This window comes from Simochromis diagramma, unplaced genomic scaffold, assembly GCF_900408965.1.
Source record: "Simochromis diagramma unplaced genomic scaffold, fSimDia1.1 OVJJ01000330.1, whole genome shotgun sequence".
In the NCBI taxonomy this organism is placed as follows: Eukaryota; Metazoa; Chordata; class Actinopteri; order Cichliformes; family Cichlidae; genus Simochromis; species Simochromis diagramma.
The window spans coordinates 1,123,177-1,150,161 of NW_024386930.1; the positions used below are offsets into that span (position 1 = coordinate 1,123,177).

At 39.1% G+C, this 26,985-nt stretch overlaps 1 protein-coding gene across 3 annotated transcripts; it reads right to left on the bottom strand.

Annotated features, from left to right (window-relative positions):
* Positions 1-209: 209 nt before the first annotated feature.
* On the bottom strand, positions 210-26,913 carry chd1 (chromodomain helicase DNA binding protein 1). Of its 3 annotated transcripts, none has more exons than XM_040037049.1 (36): positions 26,276-26,862; positions 24,762-24,879; positions 22,369-22,576; positions 20,584-20,706; positions 20,216-20,406; positions 19,769-20,043; positions 19,316-19,541; positions 18,617-18,717; positions 18,344-18,522; positions 18,113-18,237; positions 17,762-17,978; positions 17,554-17,643; positions 17,219-17,409; positions 16,566-16,754; positions 16,259-16,421; positions 15,408-15,560; positions 10,855-10,926; positions 10,634-10,783; positions 10,011-10,159; positions 9,795-9,891; positions 8,679-8,774; positions 8,397-8,573; positions 8,005-8,165; positions 7,858-7,899; positions 7,654-7,787; positions 6,145-6,283; positions 4,576-4,726; positions 4,124-4,246; positions 3,690-3,833; positions 3,295-3,582; positions 3,075-3,206; positions 2,756-2,934; positions 2,333-2,432; positions 2,195-2,246; positions 1,830-2,076; positions 210-1,516 (listed from the first exon to the last, which is right to left on the bottom strand). In XM_040037049.1, exons 2-36 carry the CDS (start codon positions 24,812-24,814, stop codon positions 1,255-1,257), a joined length of 5,379 nt encoding a protein of 1,792 aa, XP_039892983.1. In that variant the 5' UTR covers positions 24,815-24,879; positions 26,276-26,862; the 3' UTR covers positions 210-1,254. The 3 variants fall into 3 exon arrangements, 2 of the variants coding, with proteins under 2 accessions (XP_039892983.1, XP_039892984.1); XM_040037050.1 differs by lacking the exon at positions 26,276-26,862 and adding an exon at positions 25,825-26,268; XR_005696605.1 differs by lacking the exons at positions 210-1,516; positions 1,830-2,076 and having other exon boundaries at positions 2,752-2,934; positions 26,276-26,913.
* Positions 26,914-26,985: the final 72 nt, after the last annotated feature.

The following is a 26,985-nucleotide window of genomic DNA, read 5'->3' on the forward strand; positions in this document are numbered from 1 at the left end:
CTTCATAAACAACTATATAAAACAGTCCATAAAAATTCATGCATTTTCAGTGTAAATTCTTTTGGAAATATAGAGAAAATTTATCTACAACAGAGCGAACTGTAACAGTGACTTCATTCAGTTGGGTGGTTCACCACAAATATACTTGGCTGCATAGAAAGATTATTATTGCCTACAAATAAACTATGAAAGGTAAAGAAAAAAAAAAGTCATGTAAAAAGCATATTTTATTTAACATCTAACAGATGCTTCTATTTTCCAGACTGTGACAAGTCAGTTCCTGCCAACTCACTCATTTCACGACAGAGATCAAAGAACTAAGCACTAGTGAATGAACACTGGGTATGCTTAAAGAACTTTCCCTTTACCAAAAGTTACATTCTTAAAGAAATATACAGAAACTCATTTATAGAATGACAAAAAGCCTGAGTTGATGGGGTAAGCCAAGTCATAATAAATTCAAAGAGCCTGAGGAAAAAGACCATCGATTTACTATTTTACAAAAAATTTACAATAGTAGTATTTAAGGAAAACAAACATGATAGCTAAAAAAAAAAAAAAAAAAAAAAGGGAAAAAAAGAATCCATGTGTTTTTTGTTTGTTTGTTTTTTTTACAGCTAAGATGTGTTATTAAATAATGCATGCCTTGTGTGGGGGAATTACAAAACAAACACACACACAAAAAGAAAACTGCTGAGGAAATGACAAATGCTGTAAATGAGGTACTTCAGGTGGTGAGCCTGAGTCCAGACACCTTAAAAATCACCTTATAACATTATTCATGTGACAACCAACTTCTTGTTCAGTTAACACTTAAATAAGGTAGATAATCACATTAAGAATGATTGAGACACAGAGACAACTAACAGTCAAATACAGGATCCAGTGTCATAGGTTGGTGACATATGAGGCAGCACTCAGGGTCAATTGTGTCCATTTGTGTAAAAAAATGTTTTATAAAAATAACAAAAATTGTGGCGCATGCTGTTGAGCATACACGACACTACAGCTTTAAACTCTTAAATACAAAAATAAGCTTTGATTTATTTATTTTTCTAATCTGTTGCCTGCTTTGAGCCGCTCCCTGCCGGGTTCCCGAGATGAGCTGCTGCTGAAGCGAGGAGATGACAGTCATGCTGAACTGACTGATACGCAGTGCTTCAAACAGCTTCAGGTTGGAGTCCACAGTCTGTGTAAGGCATTTGCTGTGTTTCCGAGTTTATGGCTGCTACTTGCAGACCTGGGCAACTCCTGTTATGTTTTGCGGCTGCTCCAAATCTGCTCTGGTGTGCTCTTGTGGTCTGATGAGTAGTCAAAAGGTGAGCGGTGCCCCAGTGGTGACCGGGAGTCGTAGGGTGAGCGCTGCCCACTGGCTGAGCCTCGCTGCTCTGTCTGCCATTCTGAGTGGTAGCGGTAGGAAGAGCGGTGGTCTGAGTGATGATCCTTCATGTCCAGCCGGTGGTCTCGGCTACTGCGGAATTCCTCTAACTTCCTGTGCTTGCTGTCGTCATAGTATCTGCGCATACATACACATTAGTGTCAGTATGGCTAAACAACACAAACGGCCACTTCTTTCACTATGACCTTAACTTCAGTCTAATTCCAATACAAATCAAAGCATTTTAGTGGTGTTTTCCACCTGGCTCTCTTCCTCCCTGAATATGAAGGTCTTGCAAAAGCAATTCTGAATTCTTTAAAACCTACTTAATGAGAGCTCACTTGTGGAGCATTTCATGTTTGGGCCTTAAAGAACTTGTGCAGCCTGTAAAAATCAACGGAGGACATTTCTATCTCTGGAAGAAGAACTTTGAGCAGTTCTCATCGCTCACCTGTCCTGTTTGTCTCTATCCCTGCTGTCTGGTCTGTAGTGGTCTCTGTGGTCTTTTCCGTTGCTGAAAGAGGAATACGGTCTTTTTCGGGACTCTCCAGCTGTGGATTTCCTGTGGGAGTCAGAGCTGTGTCTCTCCTTACTGGTGCTGCTCTCAAAGTGTCTTCCTGAAGGCTGATGCCTGTCAGAGCTGTAGCTGTCCCTGCTGCTCTCATCCTGGTGAGAGCTGTCCTTCAGCCTTTCAATATCTGAAGACAAAGAAGGGAAAAAGTGACAGCAGTGTCAACCTTTTCATCCTATTCTGTGTGTGTGTGTGTGTGTGTGTGTGTGTGTGTGTGTGTGTGTGTGTGTGTCAATAGACTATACCTGCATGTCTGTAGCCATGGGTGTTTATACTTCTAGTGTTCTGCTCCAATGCCTAAGAAAAATCATCACCATCATCACTGTGGATCTCTAACGTCAGTAGAGATTATAATTATTAGAAATGACAGTGCTTTTACATACCTGGGCATTCTCTTGCCTTTTCTTTACTGCATGCTTATAAAGTTTGTGTAGTTTTCTTGCATCAAACTCAGTGAATTTGGAAACAAATATCCACAAGTTTCTGGAATAAAAACAAAAGACGTTTCCATCTGCTTAGCAAATATAGATTACTCAAATAACACTTGTGTGAGACATTGAGTGTAACAGTGTTTATGACAGTCTTAAAATGTACAAAGATGCCTCATTTATTTAAAAAAAGAAGAAACACGTCCACATCTATTCAAAGCTACAAATCTACCATGCGGGCATGTTACTTAGTGAACAGACCCACATGGTAGATTTATACATTCATGACAAAGTGTCCAAGGTTCAAATGGCATTAGTCATCTGCTTAACTTGACATGTTAATCAAGACTTTCACTAGAAGAGGCCACGTAAACTAACTTTCTCCACTGTTTGATCAGGTCCGGATTTGAATACTCCTTCAAACACTCGGTTATGTGGTCTCCTATCTTTATGAGGCACTGCCGTGTGTGTTCGAGCTGCTCGCGCTCCGACAGCCCTTTCTCCGGTCTGTCCAGCTGCTTCAGAGCTGCTTTCACTGGGCGCATCCTCTCTTTACACTGCAACACAAAAGCAAATATGCACCTCAGGAAGTGAAATCCATGTTGTTGCTGGAATTGAATTATGGTCATCTGTTAATCCATGACATTAATCATGAAACTATTTTCTATTTAGAGATTTGATTATTAGCCCAACATACCACACTAAAGGTCCTCTGATCCAGTTCCTCAGAATCTTCAGCTGCTTGCACATTCTCTCCACTAGCCGTTATATGGACTGGCGTGTCATAAGTTTTCTTTGTCCGTTCTCGTACCTCATTTTTGGCTTCATTCTGATGTAAAAAGGTTCTGAGAGTTAATTCTTGACTAAATTACAATTCTATTCTTAGTATAATTATCAATCAATAAAATATAAATCACCTTTTCTTTGCTTTCCTCTTGTTTATGTACAACCTCAAGAGGTTTTGTTTCTTTTTTCTCTTTTAGCTCCTTTGTGTCCTTAATCTCAAAGCTTTCCTCCTTCTTCTCCTTTTTGATTTCTTTTTTTATCTCCCTCTCTTTGACTTCCTGCTCCCCTGATGAGGAAGCGTCCTGCTCGCATTCCTCATCATAGTTCTCTTCCTCGTCGTCTTCCTCGTCGTCCTCCTCTTTAACCACCAACCTGTCTGCTCGGCTTCGTCGGTTTGGTAGCTTCATAGGTGCCAGATCCTGATCATTAAAGCATGTTAGCAACTTACTTTCAAACTGAAAATTCAATATATTCATCTTAGGCACAGCGCACAAAAAAAGCAAAATAGATAAATTAATAAATGTACCTTGTCTGCCTCCATTTCATCCTCATCATCTGACCTCTTGTCTGATGGGAGATCTGAGGATGGGCTCTTAACCATCTCATCTGTCTTTGTTGACTTTTGAGTTTTGCTCTTTTTACTTCTGGGTTTCCTCTTTCGTGAGCTGGCCTAAATACAAAGAAGCATTATAGATTCTGGAAAACTTAATTGTCCTTCCATCCATCCTGAGGGGTTGGGGGGCCTTGAGCCCATCCCAGCTGCCATAGGGCAAGGTACACTCTGGACAGGTGCACTAATTTAGAATCACCAACTGCCCTGATCCAAGTTAACATGTCTTTGGACTGTGTGAGAAAGTCAGACTACTTAGAGATAGATATAATTAATCTATAAAACAATTACAAAAAAATAAATAAATATCAAGATACACAGATGACATGTAAAGTTATATGAAGACTTACATTTCCTGCTTGTTTCTGTGCTTCTTTTTTGGCCAAGTCCTTGCTCAGTAACTTGATGAGGTAGTCTGCTCTGGTCTGTAACTGTTTGGCTTGTGGTTTTTTGTCAGGGTCATCTGGCAGGAGCTGTTCAACAATGGACACAGTGAAATATCCCCAGTGAAAACTGCACACTGTTCATGTTGTCACACTTTTTAAACACACGCTCCTTCTAAATATGTTTGTATTGCAGGTCTGTTTTTAGAAGCAAATGTGGGTGAAACACTTTGTATGTTGCAAAGCTGTGTATTAAATGAAGCATCGAAGCAAAAATTTTTTTATAATTGAATAATTTTAATTAATTAATTGAATCATTGCGGTCTTAATTAATACCCCAATACACGTATTCCTGAGCATCTATGTATTCATAAATAATTATATACATGAGATTAGACATTTATTGTGCATAGACTGACCTTGTGTGTGAGATTAAGGTCTGGGTCCATCTTAATCATCTCCCAGCTGCCATAACCATACTCGTAGATTCCTATGAGGAGGCTGGAGTCGTCTTCCTTCCCCCACTCAATGTCAAAATGTGCTGCCTTTGAGTGACATGGAATGACATACCTATTCAAAAATATAAAATTAATATTACAGAAACAGAAATATACAAATTCATACAAATATACAGTTAGTCACCTCTAGGGGCAGGGTTGGTGTGTGCAGAAAAACCTGTTAGAGAATTTGTGTGTTACTGATTTATTTTTGATGTTTGAAAGACCAACAGCTTAGACAGCAAATCAGACTGAGTCATTCTGGTAATACTTCTGGTTTGACAGTAAAACTGCCTAAATGTGCAACGTGGAGATTTTCCCCCCCCCTGTGGACATGCAGATGGATGTCAGAATTTTCTGTCGCGTTTCAGTAAGAAACAGTTAAGTTTGCGGTGTGATGTGCATGTAGTACTGTGATGTTATAAACTGTTTGGTTGTGCTTAGGAAATGAGAGACTGTTTTATTGCAATGGCACTGATTGCATTTTGCAAGCATCGTCTCTGCTAGCTGATTGCGTGGCTCGGTACAATCGGCCAGATGAGGAAAATCCGGAGTGTAAGACTCATTGGTCATTGTTCTCTTTTATAAAGTGCTTTACGTACGCAAACATACAGTTATTACTATTAATACAGTTATTAAATAAAGAAAATAGAAATATTTAATTTATTTTTTAAAATCCATAAGTATGTAGATCTTTTAAATGGGACCTTTTTAAAAAAAGAAAGAACCTATACAGCCAGTTTGTATCTAGTTGGATTGGTTAAGTGAACTGTAATGTGACATTAGAGATCTGTTTTTATTTTTAGAAAAACAACGTGATTTTGGCAGCACTATTGTTGTAATAAATCCATTCTTATTTCTTTATGGGTCATTCAACCATAGAGTGGTGGCTAGGGCTCTGTTTTTTGCTGTGGCCTGTTGAGGAGAAGGTGTCTACACAAAAGACAAGAACAGCGTGGACGAACTTATGAAGAAGGCAGAATTATCAAGGTGATGGAGAGAAGAATGCTCTGAAAACTAAAATCAGTTATGATCAATCCTGCTGATCATAGTTGATTTCAATTATGTTTTAATCACATCTTAATGCTGATGCCCTGGAGGTTAATACCTTTAACATTTTCAATTGAAGACTGACTGCATTCTGCACTGACTCCACACTGGACAATAATACATACTGATATGTGACACATACTGTAAATACACACTTTGCAGAAAATGATTTTTTCTAAGCTTAGCTGCCTGCTCCTCCAGTCCTCTTTATTATGGCTTCTCTAGTGGACGAAGCCTTGCAGATTTGATCAGCTAATTGGACGGGTAATGATTCAAGCCCTGGTCCTCCAGTCCATATATGAAATGTTTTTGGGAAAGATACTGAGCCCCAAGGTTCTGAACCCTGATGTTTGCATCAGGAGTGAGTGTGACAGAAAATGGTTAAAAGATACAGTGAACAAAAAAATTACTAAATAAAATTAAATAAGTCATCAGTCTTACTTCTTTCTCTCCTCTGGGTCAGCAGGAATAGCCTTGTGCAGTGGAGCCAGCTCTTCCTCATGAGAGATCACAAGTTTGGCATTCACCTGGACTCCAGAGATCCTGAACGTAGGGCCTTTCACCTTCCCTCTTCTGCCCCCTGATAATCAAAGAAGCGGAACAGAAACTATTTCATGATTTCTTCATCTAATCCTGTGTGATGCCATGTAATTTCAATGACAAGAAGTTAAACTGTGGCTAAACAAAATAATAACTTGTACTGAAATCCTAGCATAGCAATTTCAAAATAACTTGTCAAATACAAAAATATCTGAAAGATCCCGCATAGCCCAGCAATGCATACTGTGCAAATTTAACCTGAATGCAAATATTTTCTTAAATTATTAGAGCATAGCTGTAATTTAAAACCACAACACAACTCCCAAGATTAGTATTGACACAGACTTCAAATTATAACCTTATTGCTTGGAACAAACTGAAATCTCAACAAATGACTGGAAATTAATAGAAACGCGGCCATGTTATCATTACAATAAAAATATACCACACATATATGCATTAAATGCACAGATTAGGGATGTACGTGATTAATCAACTAAATGATGCTGATGTTGCTAGTTGGCACAACCCGCACTAGTCAATGAATGTAGTTGTTGAGAGTGAAGTATTGTGTTCTAAATGTCATGCAGCCATCTACCACTAGATGGAGTGGCAGTCTGGGAAACAGCAGAATAAACTGGCATATAACCACTCAACAGGCATGTGGATGTTAATTTGCATGGAAAGAAGACTTCTGATGCTAATGTTAGCCACCTCAGAAAACCAGTATGACATAATTTACCCAAAGGTGCTATGATCCCGCTCAGTTTAGAACAAACAAACAAACAAACAAACAAACAAACAAACAAAAAACAGCTCATGACAGCAATGCAGAAGATATTTCAGTTTTGCTCAAGGCAGAAATATATATATTGAGCCTGAATACACGATTCCAGGGCTCAAAATGACCACATCATGCTGTTGTTCATGCAGCTTTGGAGATTGTCCATTAAAGGGGCCCCAAATGCAACTTGAGTGTTATTTTTAGACTAGTCAGTCTCATTTTTTCAACCCCAATTAGTTAACCAAGAAATTTGTTGGCAGTAACATCCCCAGCACAGATATTTTAAATGAAATTCACTCAAACCAAAGCTACTTATTTAGTTTGTATCTAGGAAAACACACACAACAAATGTTAGTTTTCAGATTTAAATCTTCCTGTAGAGAAAAATAAACCGTTTTAGAACTTGAAATTATTTGGAATAATTGTCTTGTTTGTAAACCACACAATACTGATTTGTTTAGTCTTTGAAATTACTCCTTTTTTTGGTGAATGTAAGTATTTTAATTTGTATTCTAATATACCTTTTTCATATAAAGGTCTTGTTTTAAAAGAATACAGATGCCACATGTCCACCAGAGGAATAAACATTATGATAAGAAGGACGAAAAGTTTTTTTTTTAAGTTACCTGAATTTTTCTCTGGCCCACAGGGGTTTTCTCGTAGTGTTCTCAAACATCCATTGTGAACAGTCTCTGCCAAGCGTTTCAGGTCATGCTCAGACTTATCCACGAGTTCAGCATCACGAGCTATCGCGTCCAACCTAAAGACAGCACATGTTGAGCAGACTGCCATTTATGTAAACAACAAGATGAAAGTGTAGCGCACTCTACCTTTCCAGTGGTCCTCCAAATTTTTTGTAACTCTTGACAAACCTGTCAATAGTGTACAGATATGTTAAAAAAGGAATGTGTCAGGCTGATTAGATGTACACACACACACACACACACACACACACAAAACATAGTTAACATAGTTACCTCCGGATCTCAGCATCACTAAAACCTTTGATATTTTCCCTTGGAATGGTTCTGGGCCGCCCTCGTTTCTTTGGCCTCTTTCGATCAGATGTGGAGTCACTGTCGGAACCAGAGTATCTCCTGTTTCTACTTTGCCGGCCCTCATTTGCATTCTGATAAATCTGTTCAAACAAACCATTAAAAATCACCTGGAATTTCATTTACAGTCTCATATTGCAAGCATAACAGTTCTTAACAGTTTGATCAGATTCGATACGAGCATGTCTGAAAGAATGCGTTTATGCTGAAATCTAACTTCTGATCAAGATAAAACATTGAGTATCTTATGTGATCCCTTCATTTTTTTCTCTCTCCAGCAGTATATAGTGTATTTGTTGTGACTCCTTGGGTACCTGTTTGGCACAATTCCTCATGCGTGGTAGCATATAGATTTCTTCCAGCTCTTTCTGTCTTTCCTCCTCTTCCATTCTCCTCCTTTGCTCCTCTGGAATGATATCATCCCAACTCCGCTGACTTCGCTCAGAGTCGATGTCTATTTCCTCATCCTCCATCATGGAGAAGTTGGCCACCTGCATAGATTTGCACAAACTAAATACACGCACCACTTTAATAATGTAACATATTGAATACTGGTTATCAAGTTTCTGAAAGGAGAAAGACAACCTCCCCCCAACCTTAAACTGAGACAACAGTTCTTCTCCAACTGTTGAAGGTCCGGGGTCATTTTCCCTGGTCTCAGCTCTTTTGAGGATCTCATCAATGTCCATTTCCTAGAGAGTTGATTACAAGAGACTTCAATTCAAATGAATTTATATAGCACCAAATCACAACAACAGTTGCCTCAAGGTGCATTATATTGTAAGGTAATGACACACTTTGGAAGGGAGACAGATATTAATAATACACTGTCTGAATGCAGAGTGATATATAAAACCACAGTGAGTGAGAAAGGTGACTGAAGAAGAAATACTCAATGCATCATGGGAATCCCCCAGCAGCCGACACCTATTGCAGCATAACTAAGAGAGGATTCAGGGTCACCTGATCCAACCCCAACTATACGCTTTAGCAAAAAGGAAAGTTTTAAGCCTAATCTTAAAAGTAAAGATGGTGTCTGTCTCCTGAATCCAAACTGGAAGCTGGTTCCACAGAAGAGGGGCCTGAAAACTGAAAGCTCTACCTCCCATTCTACTTTTAAATACTCTAGGAACAACAAGTAAGCCTGTAGTGCGAGAGCGATGTGCTCTAATGGGGTGATACGGTACTATAGGGTCATTAAGATAAGATGGGGCCTGATTATTCAAGACCTTGTATGTGAGGAGCAGGATTTTGAATTCAATTCTGGATTTAACAGGAAGCCAATGAAGGGAAGCCAATATAGGAGAAATATGCTCTCTCTTTCTAGTCCATGTCAGGTACTCTTGCTGCAGCATGATCAAGAATGAATCATGAAGTGCTGTGCATGTGTATAATGGACCAGTTTGGAATCGTAAATTAATGTAAATCGTAAAAAAAACAACAACTAATCAACTAATTCTGGTCTCTGGCCAGTTGATAGTTGGAGTAGGTCAATGTACAAGTGTACTGGGGCAATTAAGATAAGATAAATAACCTTTATTAGTCCCACACATGGGAAATTTGTTTTATTAAATTAAATTAATTAATTAAATGTTATTTTAAAGGCAAAGAGTGTTAACATACTTTTGAAATATTTTTTCTCTTTTTGATGAAACGTTTGTTTCATGCAATGCTTTTTAAATACATTTAGACATTTGCACTGTGGTACAAACCTGAGGCTCTTGCTCCTCCCCCTCTTGTTCTTTGAAAAGCTCCTCAGCCCCAAACTTCAGGATTGCAGAGAGCTCCTCCTTGTTGAATGGTGCTGAACTGTATGCAGTAACACACACACACACACACGTGAGATTAAGTCACTCAAATTTTGGGGTGAAATGGACTTGGCAGCGCTGCCAGAAACAATATGGGAACAAGCACATAAAGTTACTTACCTGGACGGAGCAGATCCTGTATGGAGGACAGTTTTCCCAGTCGTATCCATCCTCTGAATAACAAGATGGTCTAGTACCATTTTCTTCTTTGCCCTCTCAATGATGTCCTCCTCCACTGAACCCTTTGTTACCAGTCGGTAGATATTCACCTGCCGGTCCATAACAATTGGTAAGATAGGCAAGATAATGATAAAGAATAAGTGGACTGGTTTTGAATTGTGCTCCATTACGCTCTATATAACATGTCCCACAAACACTTTTTTTCTATGCTTAAGTAGCCATCAAACATTCACACACATTCACATTCTGGACACAGAGAGTAACTTGGGGTCACAATCTTGCCCAAGGATATTTGGCAAACGGACTGGAGCAGCTAGACATCAAACCAACAACCTTCTGATTAGCAGATGACCTACTGTACCTCCCAAGTTCACTGATTCATATACTGCACGAATCAATGAACACTGTTTTTAATTCACTGGTAAACTTTCAGCAGTTGCAGCTTGGTGTAGACTTAGGTCCATTATTACTGATTAATACTAGTGAGAGTGTACGAAACTCTACAAATGCAAATACAGTTTAAAAAAATATAATGAATTTGAATGATTTAAGTTTCTTCTTACCTGTCTTTTCTGTCCAATCCTGTGGGCTCTGGCTTGCGCCTGCAGGTCATTTTGGGGGTTCCAGTCTGAGTCAAAGATGACCACTGTGTCAGCTGAAGCCAGATTGATGCCCAGACCTCCAGCACGTGTAGATAACAAGAAGCAGAAATCCTGTGCATAGAAACTGATATTAGGTACAGGCCTTCCTAAACAGCATCTAAAATAATTAAGAGTTACTGTACCTCTGAACCCTCTGCATTAAAGTGGTCCAATGCTTGCTTCCTCATCTCCCCTTTGATGGAGCCATCTAATCGCTAGACAAATTTACAACATTCAAAATTATTAATATATTTAGAACGGATATACAAATTTTATTCACAATTTTTATGTGTATGTAGTGTTGTGGTCAGAAGTTTCTATACATTAATCATGGGAATGGAGGTCAAGCCATGGCCTCAAGTGCCTTAAGGCAACTGTTGTTGTGACCTGGTGCCATATAAAAAAAATTGAATTGAAGTTGAACTGAATTCGACCGTAGACTAATTTTTGCACAATATACATGGATGCATGATTCAAAAATAAATTTACACATAAAATAAACTCATTTCTAATCCACACAGGGTAAAAAGTATACATGCAGGTTCAAATATATACCTCTATTACTACTGGTTACATATTGCACCTTGACCAGACACTTTTGGTAGTCTTCAACAATATTCTGGCATAATTATGACTGAATATTTGATCAGTCTTCTTGGCAGCAGTGGTGCCGAGTTCAGGGTTAAGCTCAGGGCTTTAGGCATTCCAGAAGCATAATACTGGTATGTTTTAGCCATTGCAAAACCAGTTTTGATATGTGCTTGGGGTCCTTGTCCTGCTGAACACCAAGCTGAGTTTATGTTTTAAAAATCTAGATGTTGATTTGAAGTGATGTTGAAGAATTTTGGCATAGTGCTCCATCATTCAGTATCTTTGTGCAATGTACTAGAACCAGGGGCAGCAAAACATCCTCAAAGCATGATATTGCTACCGTGTTTGACAGTACAGTGTTCTTACTCACTTCTATCATACTCACTGCCGTGTATATACCCCCCCGACGCTAATGCTAGGTTGGCCATGAAAAAAAACTTTCTGCAGCCATTAACAAACACCAGAATAAACACCCCTGAGGCTGCTTTTATTGTTGCTGGCGACTTCAACCACACCAACTTAAAGACAGTCCTCCCCAGATTCCACCAACATGTCTCCTGCCACACCAGAGGAGACAAGACTTTAGACCATGTGTATTCCAACCTGGCTGGAGCCTACAAAGCAACACCCCTCCCCCACATTGGACAATCGGACCATCTCTCCCTGTTCCTCACACCTCGGTATTCACCACTCATCCAATGTGTGAAACCTGCTGTGAGGACAATTAAAGCGTGGCCAGAGGGGACAGACGCAGTGCTCCAGGACAGATCTAAAAACACAGACTGGAATATGTTCACCCACACAGACCTGGACCAGTACGCCTCATCTGTACTGGATTACATCTCCGAAACCACAGACAGTGTCACCACCCAGAAACGGATCACCATGTACCCCAACCAGAAGCCTTGGATGAACCGGGATGTTCGTCTCCTCCTGAAGGCCCGCAACACCGCCTTTAGGTCAGGAGATGCACACGCCTACAGTACAGCCAGGGCTAATCTAAAGAAGGGCATCAAAAAAGCCAAACACCATTACAAAAAGAAGGTAGAAGAACACTTCTCCAACTCCAACCCCCGACGCATGTGGCAAGGACTCCAGACCATCACAGACTACAAGACCACCAAACCCTCCCCCGCATCCTCTGATGTCTCCTTCCTCAATGAGCTCAACAACTTTTATGCTCGTTTTGAGAGAGGGAACCCCACAACCACAACCAAAGCAGACGTGACGCCAGACCACCAACCTCTGACTCTCTCCCCCACCGATGTAGGAGCGGTGCTGAGCAGGATCAATGTCCACAAGGCTGCAGGTCCTGATGGCATCACCGGGCATGTTCTCAGAGCGTGTTCTGGGGAGCTTGCAGGAGTGCTCACAGACATATTCAATCTGTCCTTGGCCCACGCTGTGGTACCGGCCTGCTTCAAATCCACCTCCATCGTCCCGATACCCAAAAACTCCAACCCATCTTGCCTCAATGACTACCGCCCAGTAGCACTCACCCCCGTCATCACTAAGTGCTTAGAGCAGCTGGTCCTAGCACACTTCAAATCCTGTCTCCCCCCCACCCTGGACCCCCACCAATTCGCATACCGCCAGAACAGGAGCACAGAGGATGCAGTCTCCATCGCATTGCACTGTCCTCTCACACCTGGACAACAACAACACCTACGCCAGAATGAACTGTTTATAGACTTCAGTTCAGCATTCAATACAAACCACCCCTCACAACTCATCAGGAAACTGACAGACCTGGGCATCAATTCCCTCATCTGCAAATGGTTACTGGACTTCCTGACCAACCGCCCCCAACATGTCCGGCTGGATAACCACTGTTCATCTACCATCACGATGAACACCGGTGTACCACAAGGCTGTGTGATGAGCCCTTTCCTCTACTCCCTCTTCACCCACGACTGCAGACCTGCTGATGGTTCAAACACCATCATTAAGTTTGCAGATGACACCACGGTGATTGGCCTCATCAGTGACAACGATGAGGCCGCCTACAGGGAGGAGGTGGATCGTCTGGCTGAGTGGTGCGACAGAAACAACCTGCTGCTTAACACCGAGAAGACCAAGGAGCTCATCGTGGACTACAGGAGGAATGCTGACCCACATCCACATTAAGGGGACGGCTGTGGAGCGTGTGAGCAGCTTCAAGTTCCTGGGAGTCCACATCTCCGAGGATCTCACCTGGACGACCAACTGCTCCAAGCTGGTCAAGAAGGCTCACCAGCGCCTCTTCTTCTTGAGGACTCTGAGGAAGAACCACCTGTCCTCAGACATCCTGGTGAACTTCTATCGCTGCACCATCGAGAGCATCCTGACCAACTGTATAACAGTCTGGTACGGGAACTGCTCTGCCTCGGACCGGAAGGCGTTGCAGAGGGTCGTGAAAACTGCCCAGCGCATCGCCGGAGCACCACTTCCTGCCATGAAAGACATCTACAGGAAGCGGTGTCTGAAAAGGGCTGGGAAAATCATCAAAGACCCCAGTCACCCATCACATGGACTCTTCACCCTCCTGCCCTCTGGGAGGCGCTACAGGAGCCTCCGGACTAAGACCACCAGGTACCGGAACAGCTTCTTCCCCACAGCTGTCAGACTCCTGAACTCTGCCTCCTGACATCTGACCCACGTTAACACATGGACTGAACATACACACACCCACAATGGACAACCGTACCCTCAAACACACAATAATAACATGGCCTGAACCACCACTCACAACCACTAGAATAGAATAGAATAGCCTTTATTGTCATTGTACAGAGTACAACGAAATTGGAGTGCCACTCCCTTGGTGCAAGATAAATAATAAATATAAATGTAAAATATAAAAAGTACAACAAAATAATCGCAAGTACTCAAACAATAGTAAGTACGATATATACAGGATAAAAAGCACTTTATATATAGCACTTTATATAGCCTCTGTAGGAATTATATCTCACTTATCTTAACTGCACTACTGTATAGCTCTGTGTAAATAATCATTCTGTACATTCGATAATTTTTAACCCTACAACTGTTTACAACTTGCATAGTTCCCATTTCTGTATAACTGTATATCTCAGATTTCTGTAAAGTTATTTCATATTCTGTATAGTTTTTCATATTTATATCCTGTTCATATCCTGTACATAGCTTGTACTCACTACAGCCTGTACATACTTATAGTTATAGAATATTCACAACATACTTCATACCGTGTACATTATAACATACCATAATAGACCCATTTCTGTAATATACTCACATATCTATATTATTGCTAATATATATTGTAATATATCTATATCACTAAAGCACTTCTGGATGGATGCAAACTGCATTTCGTTGCCCTGTACCTGTGCATGTGCAATGACAATAAAGTTGAATTCTATTCTATTCTATTACTTCTTAGGTTTAAAAGCCTCACCTTTACTCCACTAGTCTAAGACTTATCTGACCATGAACCGTCCTCTCATCTGAGGTTGACAGTTTAGGTCTTTTTCCAGACCTTGGCAAAGTCTGGAAAATTTTTAGGCTTTGCTACAACTGCTGATGATCTTGGAATCTGCAATTGTTTGGAAATGGCACCAAAAGACCTTCCAAACTTGTGTGAATCTACAGTTCTCCTTGATCTTTCCCATTATTCTGACTGCTGGTCAATCAAATGAGTGCTTTTAATAAAATCATGTTTATGCTGGCAAAGAGACTACCAGTTGCAGTCAATCATGATTACTAATTACGTTAACCCACCATAGCTCTGTCGAGAAGGGGAAAAAAAATGACACTGTGGAACATTCAGCACCACTTATTGAAAGATTTAAGTGAATGTATGTATATATTTGAGCATGCATGCATACTTTTGACTTTGTGTGGGTTAGAGAAAAGCCAAAAATATTGAAACTTGTTCACGTAAATCATGTTTAAAAAAAAAAAAAGTCTTTAAAGATGCATGCTGTGCAATCATTTCATCTTGGAAAGAGAACCGTTTAAATAAAGCGTTAAAAGCAAATTACCAAATTACCATGGGACGATTAATGACATGATGTAAAGTTCTGACCACAACTGTATCTACAATATGTATTATGGTATTGGAAAAACAGCATGTATTTACCTGAAACAGGAACTGTCTGCTCCTCAGATATTCAGCCAGGATATCAAGCATTCGTACCATCTGGGAGAAGATGAGAACTCTGTGTCCCCGTTCTTTCAAACGCACCAACAGTTTATCCAAGAGAACCAGCTTTCCACTGCTGCGGATCAGATGCTGTAGGAGGACAACAGCGCTCAACAGTCATGACATAAACTGAATATATAGTAGGTAACTGTTTACCTGATACACTTCTGGAGCACACAACACAAAATAGTTGTTACTTTTATTCTAACATGATCACCTTAAAAATAATTTAAAATGCATCCTGTTCCATACAATAATAACTTAAAAAAAAAAAAAAAAAAAAAAAAAAAAGTATTATGGTAAGTTGCAGAATTTTTACCTCAGTTTTTAAGAAAGCAAAAGAAAATGTGTAGCATGATATTTTCCAATTATTCACATGCAAATATAATTAGATATAATTTATATATCTAACATATAATATAAATGTTAGAGAATTAGTTTATAGAGATAACCAGTCAACCCTCAAATGGCAAAAATGGTTGTTTGCACCGCTGACAAAGCATATAGTGTTAAATTAGAGCAGCGTGTCCATTTCTTCTTCACTTTTGCAGACATTTAGACACACAATCTAAATCTGGTTTTGAATAGAATTTATCATATGAAATGCACAGCTAACATTTATTGCAGTAAGCATGATTCTTATTTGGGTTTCAAAAACCAAGAATAGAATGATTAAATGTGGTAACACATTTAGGAAAATTAAATACATTTAAATATTGTAAATGTATTTATTTTAAATGAGTAAAACCTCAGCATCAATATTAATATTGTTACTACATAAAACATACCTGTAAAGCTTCAGCTCTGTTAAGGAACTCATTGTCCTCTGGAGGTTTAATAAGGTAACAGTGATTACAGCACTTCTTCAACTCCATCATGATGTTGAGGAAACCTGACGTGCTGCCTTTGGTACCTTTACTCAGAGCCTTGTAGTTCCTTGTTAGGATCCACCTGAACACAAACAGGCAAATAGGACACATGCATATATTACTAATGCTATAATATTTTTAATGATGCTTAAACTTTGAGCCCCCGACCCCAAGCTACACATCCCTGCCCGTGTTTCTTGAAACGCAGGCACCATCCAGCTCTTACTTGTAATACTGTTTCTGAATGGCACTCATTTCCACTCTGAGAATCTGCTCCACTTTAGCTGGAAGAGATTTCTCCACATCCTTCTTGACACGGCGCAGTAGAAAAGGTTCCAGCTCTTTGTGAAGACTGGTGTAGCCAGAGTCTCTACCTTTGCCATGTTCATCCTCAAACAGCTCCCACGAATGAAACCTTTTGAAATGACAAATTTTACACAAATCAACTGACTTGTAGTGATATAGAAAAGAAAAACAGGAACAAACTGGTTAGGTGTGATTATTCTTCATTTCTAAATGCCTTTAAATTTTTATCTATTGTGTTTTTGTTATATTATTATACCACTGTCAAAACTACTTTGCCCTATCTGTCACCATTATCCACTATTTTGCTTTAATGTAAACAAAGAAAAAAGTGCATAAACATTATCTGCACATATAACTCACACCTTTGCCTATGAAGTTAATGTAAATGAACAAATTTACTGGTACTGACATACTAATTTAATACTCTAATTTCAACTTAGATCATTCTTAAATTAGTAGAGCTTTAGGACTTACAAAAAAGTGCTTACAGTGGCATCATAAGGACTACATGTAGTGAGAAATACTTAACATACTAAGAGTTATTGCTTGAAAGTAACATTAGCCATGGCCTACTTTTCAGGCATAATGAAGTGCAGCAGGGACCAGAGCTCTTTCAGGGAATTTTGCAGTGGTGTTCCCGTTATCAGAAGCCTGTGATTGGACTTGAAGTCGATCATTGTCTTGTAGAGGAGGGAGTCATCATTTTTCAGTCTGTGCGCCTCATCCACACCAATGAAGGCCCAATTAACACTGCCCAAAAATGACTGGAGACAAAAGTTGTTTAAAAAAAAAAAAAAAGTAAGTAATTTTAACATCTTCTGAGTCGAGCTCTATCATTTCACGTGTTATAACTATAAAAATAGGCAAAATACACAACCTAGGATCTATAATGAAGTAAGCCAGCTGACCTTGTCTTTGAGGAGAATCTCATATGTTGTAAGGAGGATGTTAAATTTCAGTCTCTTGCTGTGAGAATGCATCCACTCATGTGTTCTGATCTATTCACAAAAGAAAAGGAAGACATACAACATTAAATTGTAGAATTAAAAAAAAACAAAAAAAACAATTGCTTTTCTCTGATAAGCCCCGTTTAACAGGTGTTTAAAACCACAATACCATATTCCTGCTGCTGATGTCTCCCAGGTAGACCACAACATTCATTTGAGGGGCCCACAGATGGATTTCTCTCTGCCAAGACGTTAGTGTTGAAAGAGGCACAACCAGCAGGAAGGGCCCATACAGTTGGTGCTCATTAAACAGGTAGTTCAGGAAGCAGATGGTCTGGATCGTCTTCCCTAACCCCATCTCATCAGCAAGGATGCAACTGTTGCTTCTATGAATTAAGACAGAGCAGACCAATAGAACATTCAGCATGTAACAGAACATAACCCAATAAAATTTGGTGGGGATCTAGGAGAAACCCCAAAATCCAAATAATGACAATGTTTTCTTGGATATTTGTCATACTTGCACCAGGAGTGGGCCATCCAGTTCAAGCTGTCTAACTGGTAGTCTCTGAGCTCCAAACCATCACCTCCTATGTAAGCTGGTTGCTTCTTCATGGGCACAAATCTAGGTCTCTGTTTCAGCACCTAAATGACAGAACAGAAGTTGGAGAATTCCTTTCTGAACCAAAACTCAAAGCTCAGTATATTTCAAATCAGAAAATGTAAGAGAATAAAGTTTGGAGTAAGTTACCTTGCAGTCTCTGAATGGAATGGTCTTAGATTGGTTTCTGCTCATGTAATCATCGATGCATTTCTGGAATTTTTTAGCAATCAGACAACCATCTTCCCAACTACACTCCGAGTATGGTAAGCCCTGCCATTTGCACAGGTAGTCTGGATAACCAGCTGCTGACTTCTGGTTTGAATGTCCTGGTCAAAAAAAAAAAATCAGACTTATTAAGCTATACACATCCAGTGTTGCAGATTATATTGAGAGCAGAGTGCTTTATATATGCAAAAATACCTATTATTCGCTCTACAAGCTGGTACTGAGAGCGCAGGTCATCCATTAATTCTTCCTGACAATTGAAATATTCAATATCCTCTGGAGACGCTGCCTTCAACCTGGTGACATGGAAAAAAATAAAATTGAAATTTAACAATGTATGTATTGTTTTATGTATTACTGTAGGGTCTACCTTACAATATAAAGCGCCTTGAGGTGACTGTTGTTGTGATTTGGCGCTGTATAAATAAAACTGAATTGAATTTAACAATAACCACTACTCCATTTTTAATTTTTCAGAAAGTAGCAAAATAAAAGACCGCAAATTTCTGTGAGCAGTGTTAATCCCCATAGAAAAAATAAGAAACTTTAGAAAGTTGATATAGTGCTGTGGCAACCCCCACAATCTGCAGAGCTGGTGGATTACTGTTATTTCTAATAGTTTCCAGAACAAGACAGTAACTAATTTTCTTTTTCTTCTCATCCTAGTTAGTGCTAAAGTGTTTGTATTCCTTTCTTTTGGGGATTTTTGGCATCTTTCTGACAGGTTTATTTTGAATTTTCAGTCCAATAACAGTTTCTTTCACTTACATTATTGTCTTTTATTCAATAATATGATTATGACATTTCCTGCTGCTCAATGTTTAAAACACTTTAGCATGCAAAGAGCTCTTTAAAAGCGTTCTTAAATCAGCAGTGCCAAGTTAAAACGCTTACCATTTTTTCTTCTCCTGCTCCTTCTTCTTAAAATTGTCCAATTTCTTCATGCCCTTGACATTCTGTAACTTGAGTGTCTCCTCAGTCTCCCAGGTGTTATGGATATGGGCCCAGTTCTTCCACTTTATCAAATACTGGATATCACCAGCTTCTTTGTTGGGATCAAAATTTGCATTTGGATCTCCATCTGCCTCGATAGCGTATACAGTTGTTGAACTGCCTGTTGCTGTTAGGAAAAATAAAGAAATAGTGCTTAAATTGTATTTACTTAAAAGACTTGAATAGACCATAAGGAATGTTGAGCTGTTTGTGTCACACAAAAGATCAAAATAATAAAATTTACCTCATTGACTTTGCACCTTTAAAACCACTGTGATAATTCTGGGCGATTCCTATTTCAGCGTCAATTTAACCAGAATGTATGACATACTTGATCTTGACTGTGTTTCTTACCTTTTTTCCTCCCTATCCTGCTGTCCATTACTCTCTCCAGTGTTTCAAACTCATCTTCTTCAGGCTGTGGAACATCTTCACCCATAACTTCAACCAGATCATCTGAGTCAGTCTTCAGCTCCTCGTCCTCCTTATAGCTAATGTTGACCGTGGCTTGCCGCCGTGGCCCTCCAGATGTAATTTTCTTAAAGTTATCATCCTCATCGTCAGATGATGAACTTTTCTGGGCTTTTTTTCTCTGGGTGTTGCTTTTTTTTCCATTTCGAAAGTTCATCCTGAGACATGAATAATAGATAAAGAGGCAGTGAAGTTTAACTCTTTACATTCCTTCACAAAACATCAGATCCAGAGCTAAACAGCTGAAGTGAGTTACTGTGACGAAATAGTTAAAAGAATAGTATAAAATAGTGTATCTAAGAAATAATTAAAGACCATCTATCAACTCACTTGGTTGGAGGCTTCCTGCTTTTGATTTTGTGACTTGGCTCATAGTCTGATGCTGTTTCAGACTCTTCTGCTGATGAGTCTGACCCAGAACCACTACCAGATTCTGAACCTGATCCAGAGTCAGAAGAACCAGATTTTCTTCTCATTTTGGATCCACTGGAGGAGTCCGATTCATCACTACTTGAAGAGTCCTGGAAAAACATACCACAAAAGATTAAAAAAACAAAACAAAATGCATGAAAAGTCAGATTATGATCATTTGACTTAGGTACACTTATGCAATATCTAATTGTTGACTAGCTTCCATTCAAATAGCAAGAAAAATGTTTTTGGGGAAGGGTTAGGGTCTATAAGAGTATAAAACAAACCTCATCCGATCCACTATTTGATGAGCTTTGTCTCTGTTGTTGCTGCTGCTGCTGCTGAAGCTGCTGTTTCCTGAGCATAGCAGATCTTTGCACTGCTAGGATACTTGGGTTTGACTTCCAGAACTGCAACCAATGAATGCAGTCAAAGATTAGCAAAAACAGGAACAGTACACTGCAAATGTGCCAGACCGGTTAAATAAAATCTACGTTTTATTGAATGGTCCAGGGTTTTGCCCAACCCTGCTGTTCTAAGCTAATGTGTAATGCAAGGGTCAGAGTGTGGTGATATACAGCCATAGCCCTTTTCCATGAGTACCTACTCGGATTGACTCAACGCGACTCGTTTTTCATTATCAGCTAATGTGAGCACGGTCAATATAGCAATGTGGCCAAAAGTCTCAGGGTATCATTTATATGGTACACAAACACATGCATGTCAAGGCAATAGTATACACTACTTGGCGTATGGCTTATTGTTAGACCCAAGGACCACAGGGGTGTGTTTTGTCCTCATTGTTGGGTTTTAAGAATTGCAGGTTTAATTTTAGTGAAGGAGTCACTTTAATGACGCATCAAGTTACGCCATTGACTGGCCAATCTATAGCAAAGTGTCTGCTGATGTCAAATTTTCAGATTTCCTCAGACTCTTCAGAACCCTGACCGGGTAGATGTTTAAAAACAAACAAAAAAACAAAACAAAAAACAAACAAACAAAACAAACAAACAAAAAAAGACGACAAAACTGGTACCAGGTACCATCGCCTAATGAAGTCGAGCCGAATAGGTACTAATGGAAAAGGGCCATTAATGTACTGATAGGGGAGTAGAGTACATCTATAAACCACATCAACAAGGCAAGTTGTATGAGATCCTTAAGATATGATAAAACCTTATAAACAAGACTTTGTTTGTGATATTAATTTTGGGTTTAACATGGAGAAAATGAAAAGAATATGGGAAAAAAACTGATAGCACCCTAGCACAGGCCTTTTAAACCCACTGAATGCTTTTCAGGGAGTTTTTAGAACAGTGTGTTAGTAACTTTGTTATTAACACACCATTTTTTAAATAGTTTTGAGACCGGATGCTTTTAACAATAAGAAGACAGTGCTAGTTTGTTTTATGTGCAGGTTAAAGGAGATATCTTAGCCAAAAATGACTTCAAGGTTCCTCCCAGTAGTAGTACAGGCCAAGGTAATGCTAGGGCCAAATATAACAACCTCAGTTTTTTTTCAAATTTTAAAAGTAGAAAATTACATGTCATCAAGTGCCTGCAGCACTATTTTCATCACTATTTTATTGGCCTGTCATGTCGTCTGTCAAAACATGAATAGATTGAGTTCTGATTTATATCAAGGAAAAGTTATTTAGTGATAATTATCTTTATCCTTTTATCGCCTAGCCCAATGCTGCACTAACCTCTAGTAGGACAAGCACAGAGACAAGTCTACTGTCAACGGCCATAAAAAGATCATACTAGCACTGTATGATAGTATGGCAGTAAGACCTTCACTAGTACTGTTTATGTGCTATTAAAATGATTTTTAATTAACAAAGACAGCTGGATGATTTGCCTTTTCAATCAATGCTTTAATTGCAGCCATCTATTAAACTGATAATTCTTAAAACTCAATAAATAGTGATCAACTTTACTTTTAAGTAAACTTGACAGTGGGAACCAAAAAGCTTAGACAACATTTTTACAAGTGCTTCTAATATCATGTTTGTACATATGCAATAGAAAATAGCAGCCCACCTTTTGGGAATTTAAAACATTATTTTTACCTCAGCTCCATCAATGTTTGACTTATTTGGTGGTTCGATCTTCTCCTTTGACTTTTCTGTGTCAGAATCGGATTGGCTGCCAGAGTCTGAGCCACTTCCTGAGTCACTGCTCCCTGATTGGCTGCTGCTGCTGGAAGAGCTGGAACTCGAGCCTGAGCCGGATCCTGAAGCTGAACCCGATCCAGAACCGGATTCATCATCAGAATTACTGTTACATATAAAGACATTAGTAATTACTAGATGAATCAAGTTCTCAAAGCAAAACATTACAACAGGTTTTACATACTTGAGCAGAAATATAATAACAAAAGTTGGGTTGACCATATCAGAAACAGAAATCATTTAACCCCTTGGAGTCTCAACTGCTCACTCTCCAACCCCTCTCCTGCTCAGCCTGAAGGTGGAGATTGACACATGACACATAGGTTTATGGAATCAAAAAGAGGTGCAGCAATGCCTTCCAAAGAATTCTATATTTAAGAATTCTTGCTATACCATGAATGATTTTCTATGCAAATATAAATAAGACTATTTTGTCATAAACAGCAATAATCAACTGCTTCTCCAGTAAATATATCATGTCACAATATGAAGCCAACTGCATCACTCATATCTGCAGCTTTAGAGAGCCATTAGTGACAATAGTGGAGCAGTACAAGAAATCCTGCCTGTGACAGGGATGGGCATCAGGATTTTATCATTATCAATTCTATTTATCAGGGTTGTCACATTATTAGAATTTAAAGTTTGATACCAATACCCAGGAAAGCACACGATTCCATTTCCAGGGCAAAAGTATCATAGCATGCTGCTAACATGGACACTGAATGTAATGATGTGAATGGGGACAGGACAATGGCCAAGAACACAAAAATGAACTGCTATGAGACAGCCCTGATGGATTCTCATGGACTTGTCAAAACCAACAGACTTAGACAAAAAAAAATTTTGTTCAGAATAAACAATATAAATTGACAGAATATACAAAGTTGGTTTTTTTTTTTTACTGCTACCTTGATTAATTACTATGTTAAACAGGAACTCAGTCAATCCTATACCCATAGACGAGAGCTGTGGGAAATTTGTAATGTAATGCAAGTAAGAAAACCTTTTTTATACAGCACCTTTCACAGATGAAAAACCAAAATGCTTTACAATAAAAACAGGCATGAACAAAAACACAGAAGATTAAAACATAAAACAGCATACAACCTGAAACTAGTTAAAAGCCAGTCTAAAAAAAAAAAATCAGTCTTTTTTCAGCTGCTTCTTAAAAAAAAAAATCAACAAAACAGCGCAAACACAGAGGTAAGGCATTCCACAATCCAGGGGCCACAGCTCTAGAAGATTTATCCCCTCTGGTCTTAAAGTGAGTTTGTGGGATCATTAACAATCTTTGACTGGAAGATCTCAGACTGCAAGAAGAGTAAGGACTAAAATGTTTAAATGAATTCTAAAACGAACCAGTAGCCAATGTAAAGAGATTAAAACTAGAGTAATATGCCGTCTCTTTCATGTGTTGGTTTAAAGCCTAGCAGCAGCATTCTGTACTGACTGGGGACGGTCACGTAAACATGTAAACAGACTGTCACACTAACCAAGACGAGCTGAAATAAAGGCATGGGTAATCATCCTTAATTCAGCTTTTGACAGAAGAATTCAAAGCTTAGAAATATTTCTTAGTTGAAAAAACAAAACAGTTTCAAATTGATCCACGAGAATGGCTCTCCAAAGACATGGCTAAATAAAAAAAAAAAATAACATCAAGGTTTCTGAGTTTGGATGCTGAGGGATGACTATAACGTGTGGTACCTTTAACAAGCAATTTGTAACCAACAGTTATAGATTAGTATTAGGGAAATGCTACACCGTCTCTATGTAGCTTTAAGTGCTTCACTGCAGCTAAAGCTAGCTAGGTTTCAGGTATTCATTTCTCTACTACTTTCTACACTCACATATACAGTATTTTATAAAACTGAATTATAATAAATGTGTAATTGTGTACATATTTTTCAGTTAACAAGTAAAAAATATAAAATTCATAACAAATGACATAAACATTTGTATTGGCTACTGACAAAGGGCCTCCGATGGTGTAGCATTTGACACATTTGCCTGGCAAGCAAAAAATTGCTTTCGATTTGATTGGGGTTGCATCCAGAAAAAACTGTGCCAAATCAAGCATGTGCTGCTACCTTCTGTGGCAACCCCTTGTCACAAGGGAACAACCAAAATTAGATCTCTCCATCACAGACACCTTCTGACGGTTGTTATTATCGGTCAGGTGTATGGTGACAATCTAGTATGTAAGGTATGAGATGATGTTCTAAATAAGTAAACAACAAAGTGTTATTTCTATTTGTGATAAAAATAAATAAATAAATAATCAATACCTGGATTCTCCACTGCTGTTGCTTACACTTTCATCCTCACTGCGTCCAGCCATGCTGAAGTCAAAAATATATAGACTTCAACCTGGCAACCTGTAGTATTATGGTCCACGTGTTTAACCTGTGAGCAAAAATACACATAAGTTTAAAAAGAACTGTATGCTACAAATGCTACAAGTACTTGGGGTTATATTATTACTTGTTGAAACAAGAATAATATCAGGAATAGAATTTCACAACAACATGCATTAAAATATCTGATTAGGTGGAGCTTGATAAAACTCAGATCCACATGGCAAAGTACAACAGAGCTTAGTGTACCATCCGTGACTGACTACAACCAATGCATCAAAGCTTGTCCTGTGAACCATGCAAGCAGGGACGCAAATATACTTTCGCTAAATTAGTTTCAATTGAAACCATTTCAAGTCATCAGGTCTGTGGTTTCATCCTGAGAGAAGTGAACCGCGTCTGAAACGCAGATAAACGTGTTGAGATATGACTATTTCAGTTAAAACTAGAAAAGTGTGATCTGTGTGGATGGCTGTCACTACATGCTACTTGGCTGAACGTCATTTATCCCACACCGCAGAGGCCTATCAGGCCTGCACTATACCAGCGTGTTTTCATGTACACATGAAGCTCCGTGTGTACCCGAAGAAGATGAAAAACTAAATAAATAAATAAAAATAAAATCAGAATAAATAGTTTCAGGACACCCTCAAGTCATCACTTGGGTACACTATCACTATGGTTACAGTTTAGCAAGTAGCTCAAGCTAACTAGCTATTACCGGCTAACGATGGCAGTATTAGCGATTGGCGGGTAGGAGTAGCGTATGCAGACATAGCCAGCTATAAAGAACAAATATACAGAATAAGATTCAGCATAAAACCTGCAACCACCTGATTACATGTAACCACTTTGCTATGTTTATCTAGCTGCAGTTTGCTAGCCGCTTTATGCTGTGCTATTGTTTTCTGGATTTAAAATCCTACACGTGACAACTGTGAACTTTATACCTTTACGGTATGCACCGCAACCAAGTAGCTCAAACTGTACGTACCTTTGGTACTTTGTTTCATTTTGTGTCAACGTGGGTGAAATAAACATGAGGAGAACTGGCTCACAGGCCATCACAAGGGCTGTCAAGGCAAACAGCATTCGCTAACGCTATGAAGCACGAGGCTAGCACAGAAGCTAACAAAATGAGAAAACTTTGCTCTAATAGGAAACCAGTAGAATGATAACTTTAGAGTTACAGATGATACTTAAAGTTAATCATCAATAATATTTAACTATGTAAATATATGCACAATCAGTGGATTGGGATGAACAGTTAAACAAATTTAGTATTCATCATTAAACCCACAAAACCAAATTAGCTAACCAACTTCACCCTCTCCCATCTTGTTTTCATTCGCTGTTCACTTCTCGCGGCTTTTACAACATCAACATGCAACGTTAGCTTACTTTTCGCTAGCCTAAGGACTAAGTAACTAAATGATGTGTGTTACCTGTCTTTAGTTTAGGTTACTCGTGAAACTCCGATAAAATATTTGTCTAAACCAGCCTTTCCAGTCCAGGGGTCCTTTCTTCTTTTATTTAACTGGCGAGCTAGCAGCTGCTGGTAGCTAATGCTACCGTAAACTTGCTAGCTATCTCCCGGTTAGGGAGCGCAGCCCGAAAGACTCCGGTCGATAGAACTGGTAGAATGTTGGTTTTCCTCTTCTTAACCAAAGTCCCGTTTGCCGTTTTAGAAGTTACAAAATACAGTGCCCGTTGATAAGCAGCGACTGTAGAAAGCTAGCATTTCAATCCAGTGTCTTTCCACAACCGGCCTCCGCCATGACGCCGTAGGGTTCACTTCTCCAGGAAACCCCGGACAGTGACGTAACGACTCTGCTCCTTACTCCTCCACTGTAGCAGCAGGAAACGTCGGTTTCTCATAAGTCGTCTGTATCTTTATCGGAACAAATGGAAATAAAGCTAGTCTGATAATTTAGGTCATCACAACAACAAGGTTATACATATACAAGGTCGTACATAAAAGTCCGTCTTGTTTAAGGAATTACGATAGCCGTCAACCATAGTTTCTGTAGTTTGAAACGTACAACCCTTCTCCAGACCGTGTGTGTGTGTTTGATCCACTTAACGTGCTTTCTCTGCTCTTGGCGAGTGTTCCTTATATATAAAAAATGCATTTTGAAAAACGAGTACGTGAATC

Excerpts from the sequence above, each read along its gene's own strand:
- chd1 (XM_040037049.1), bottom strand. The coding sequence starts at position 24,814 with ATGGCTGGACGCAGTGAGGATGAAAGTGTAAGCAACAGCAGTGGAGAA. Across the intron at positions 20,707-22,368 it reads CAAACATTGATGGAGCTGAG|TTCTGGAAGTCAAACCCAAG; the intron begins GTAAAAATAATG and ends CATTGGTTGCAG. Across the intron at positions 16,755-17,218 it reads CACTTCATTATGCCTGAAAA|GTTTCATTCGTGGGAGCTGT; the intron begins GTAGGCCATGGC and ends TCATTTCAAAAG.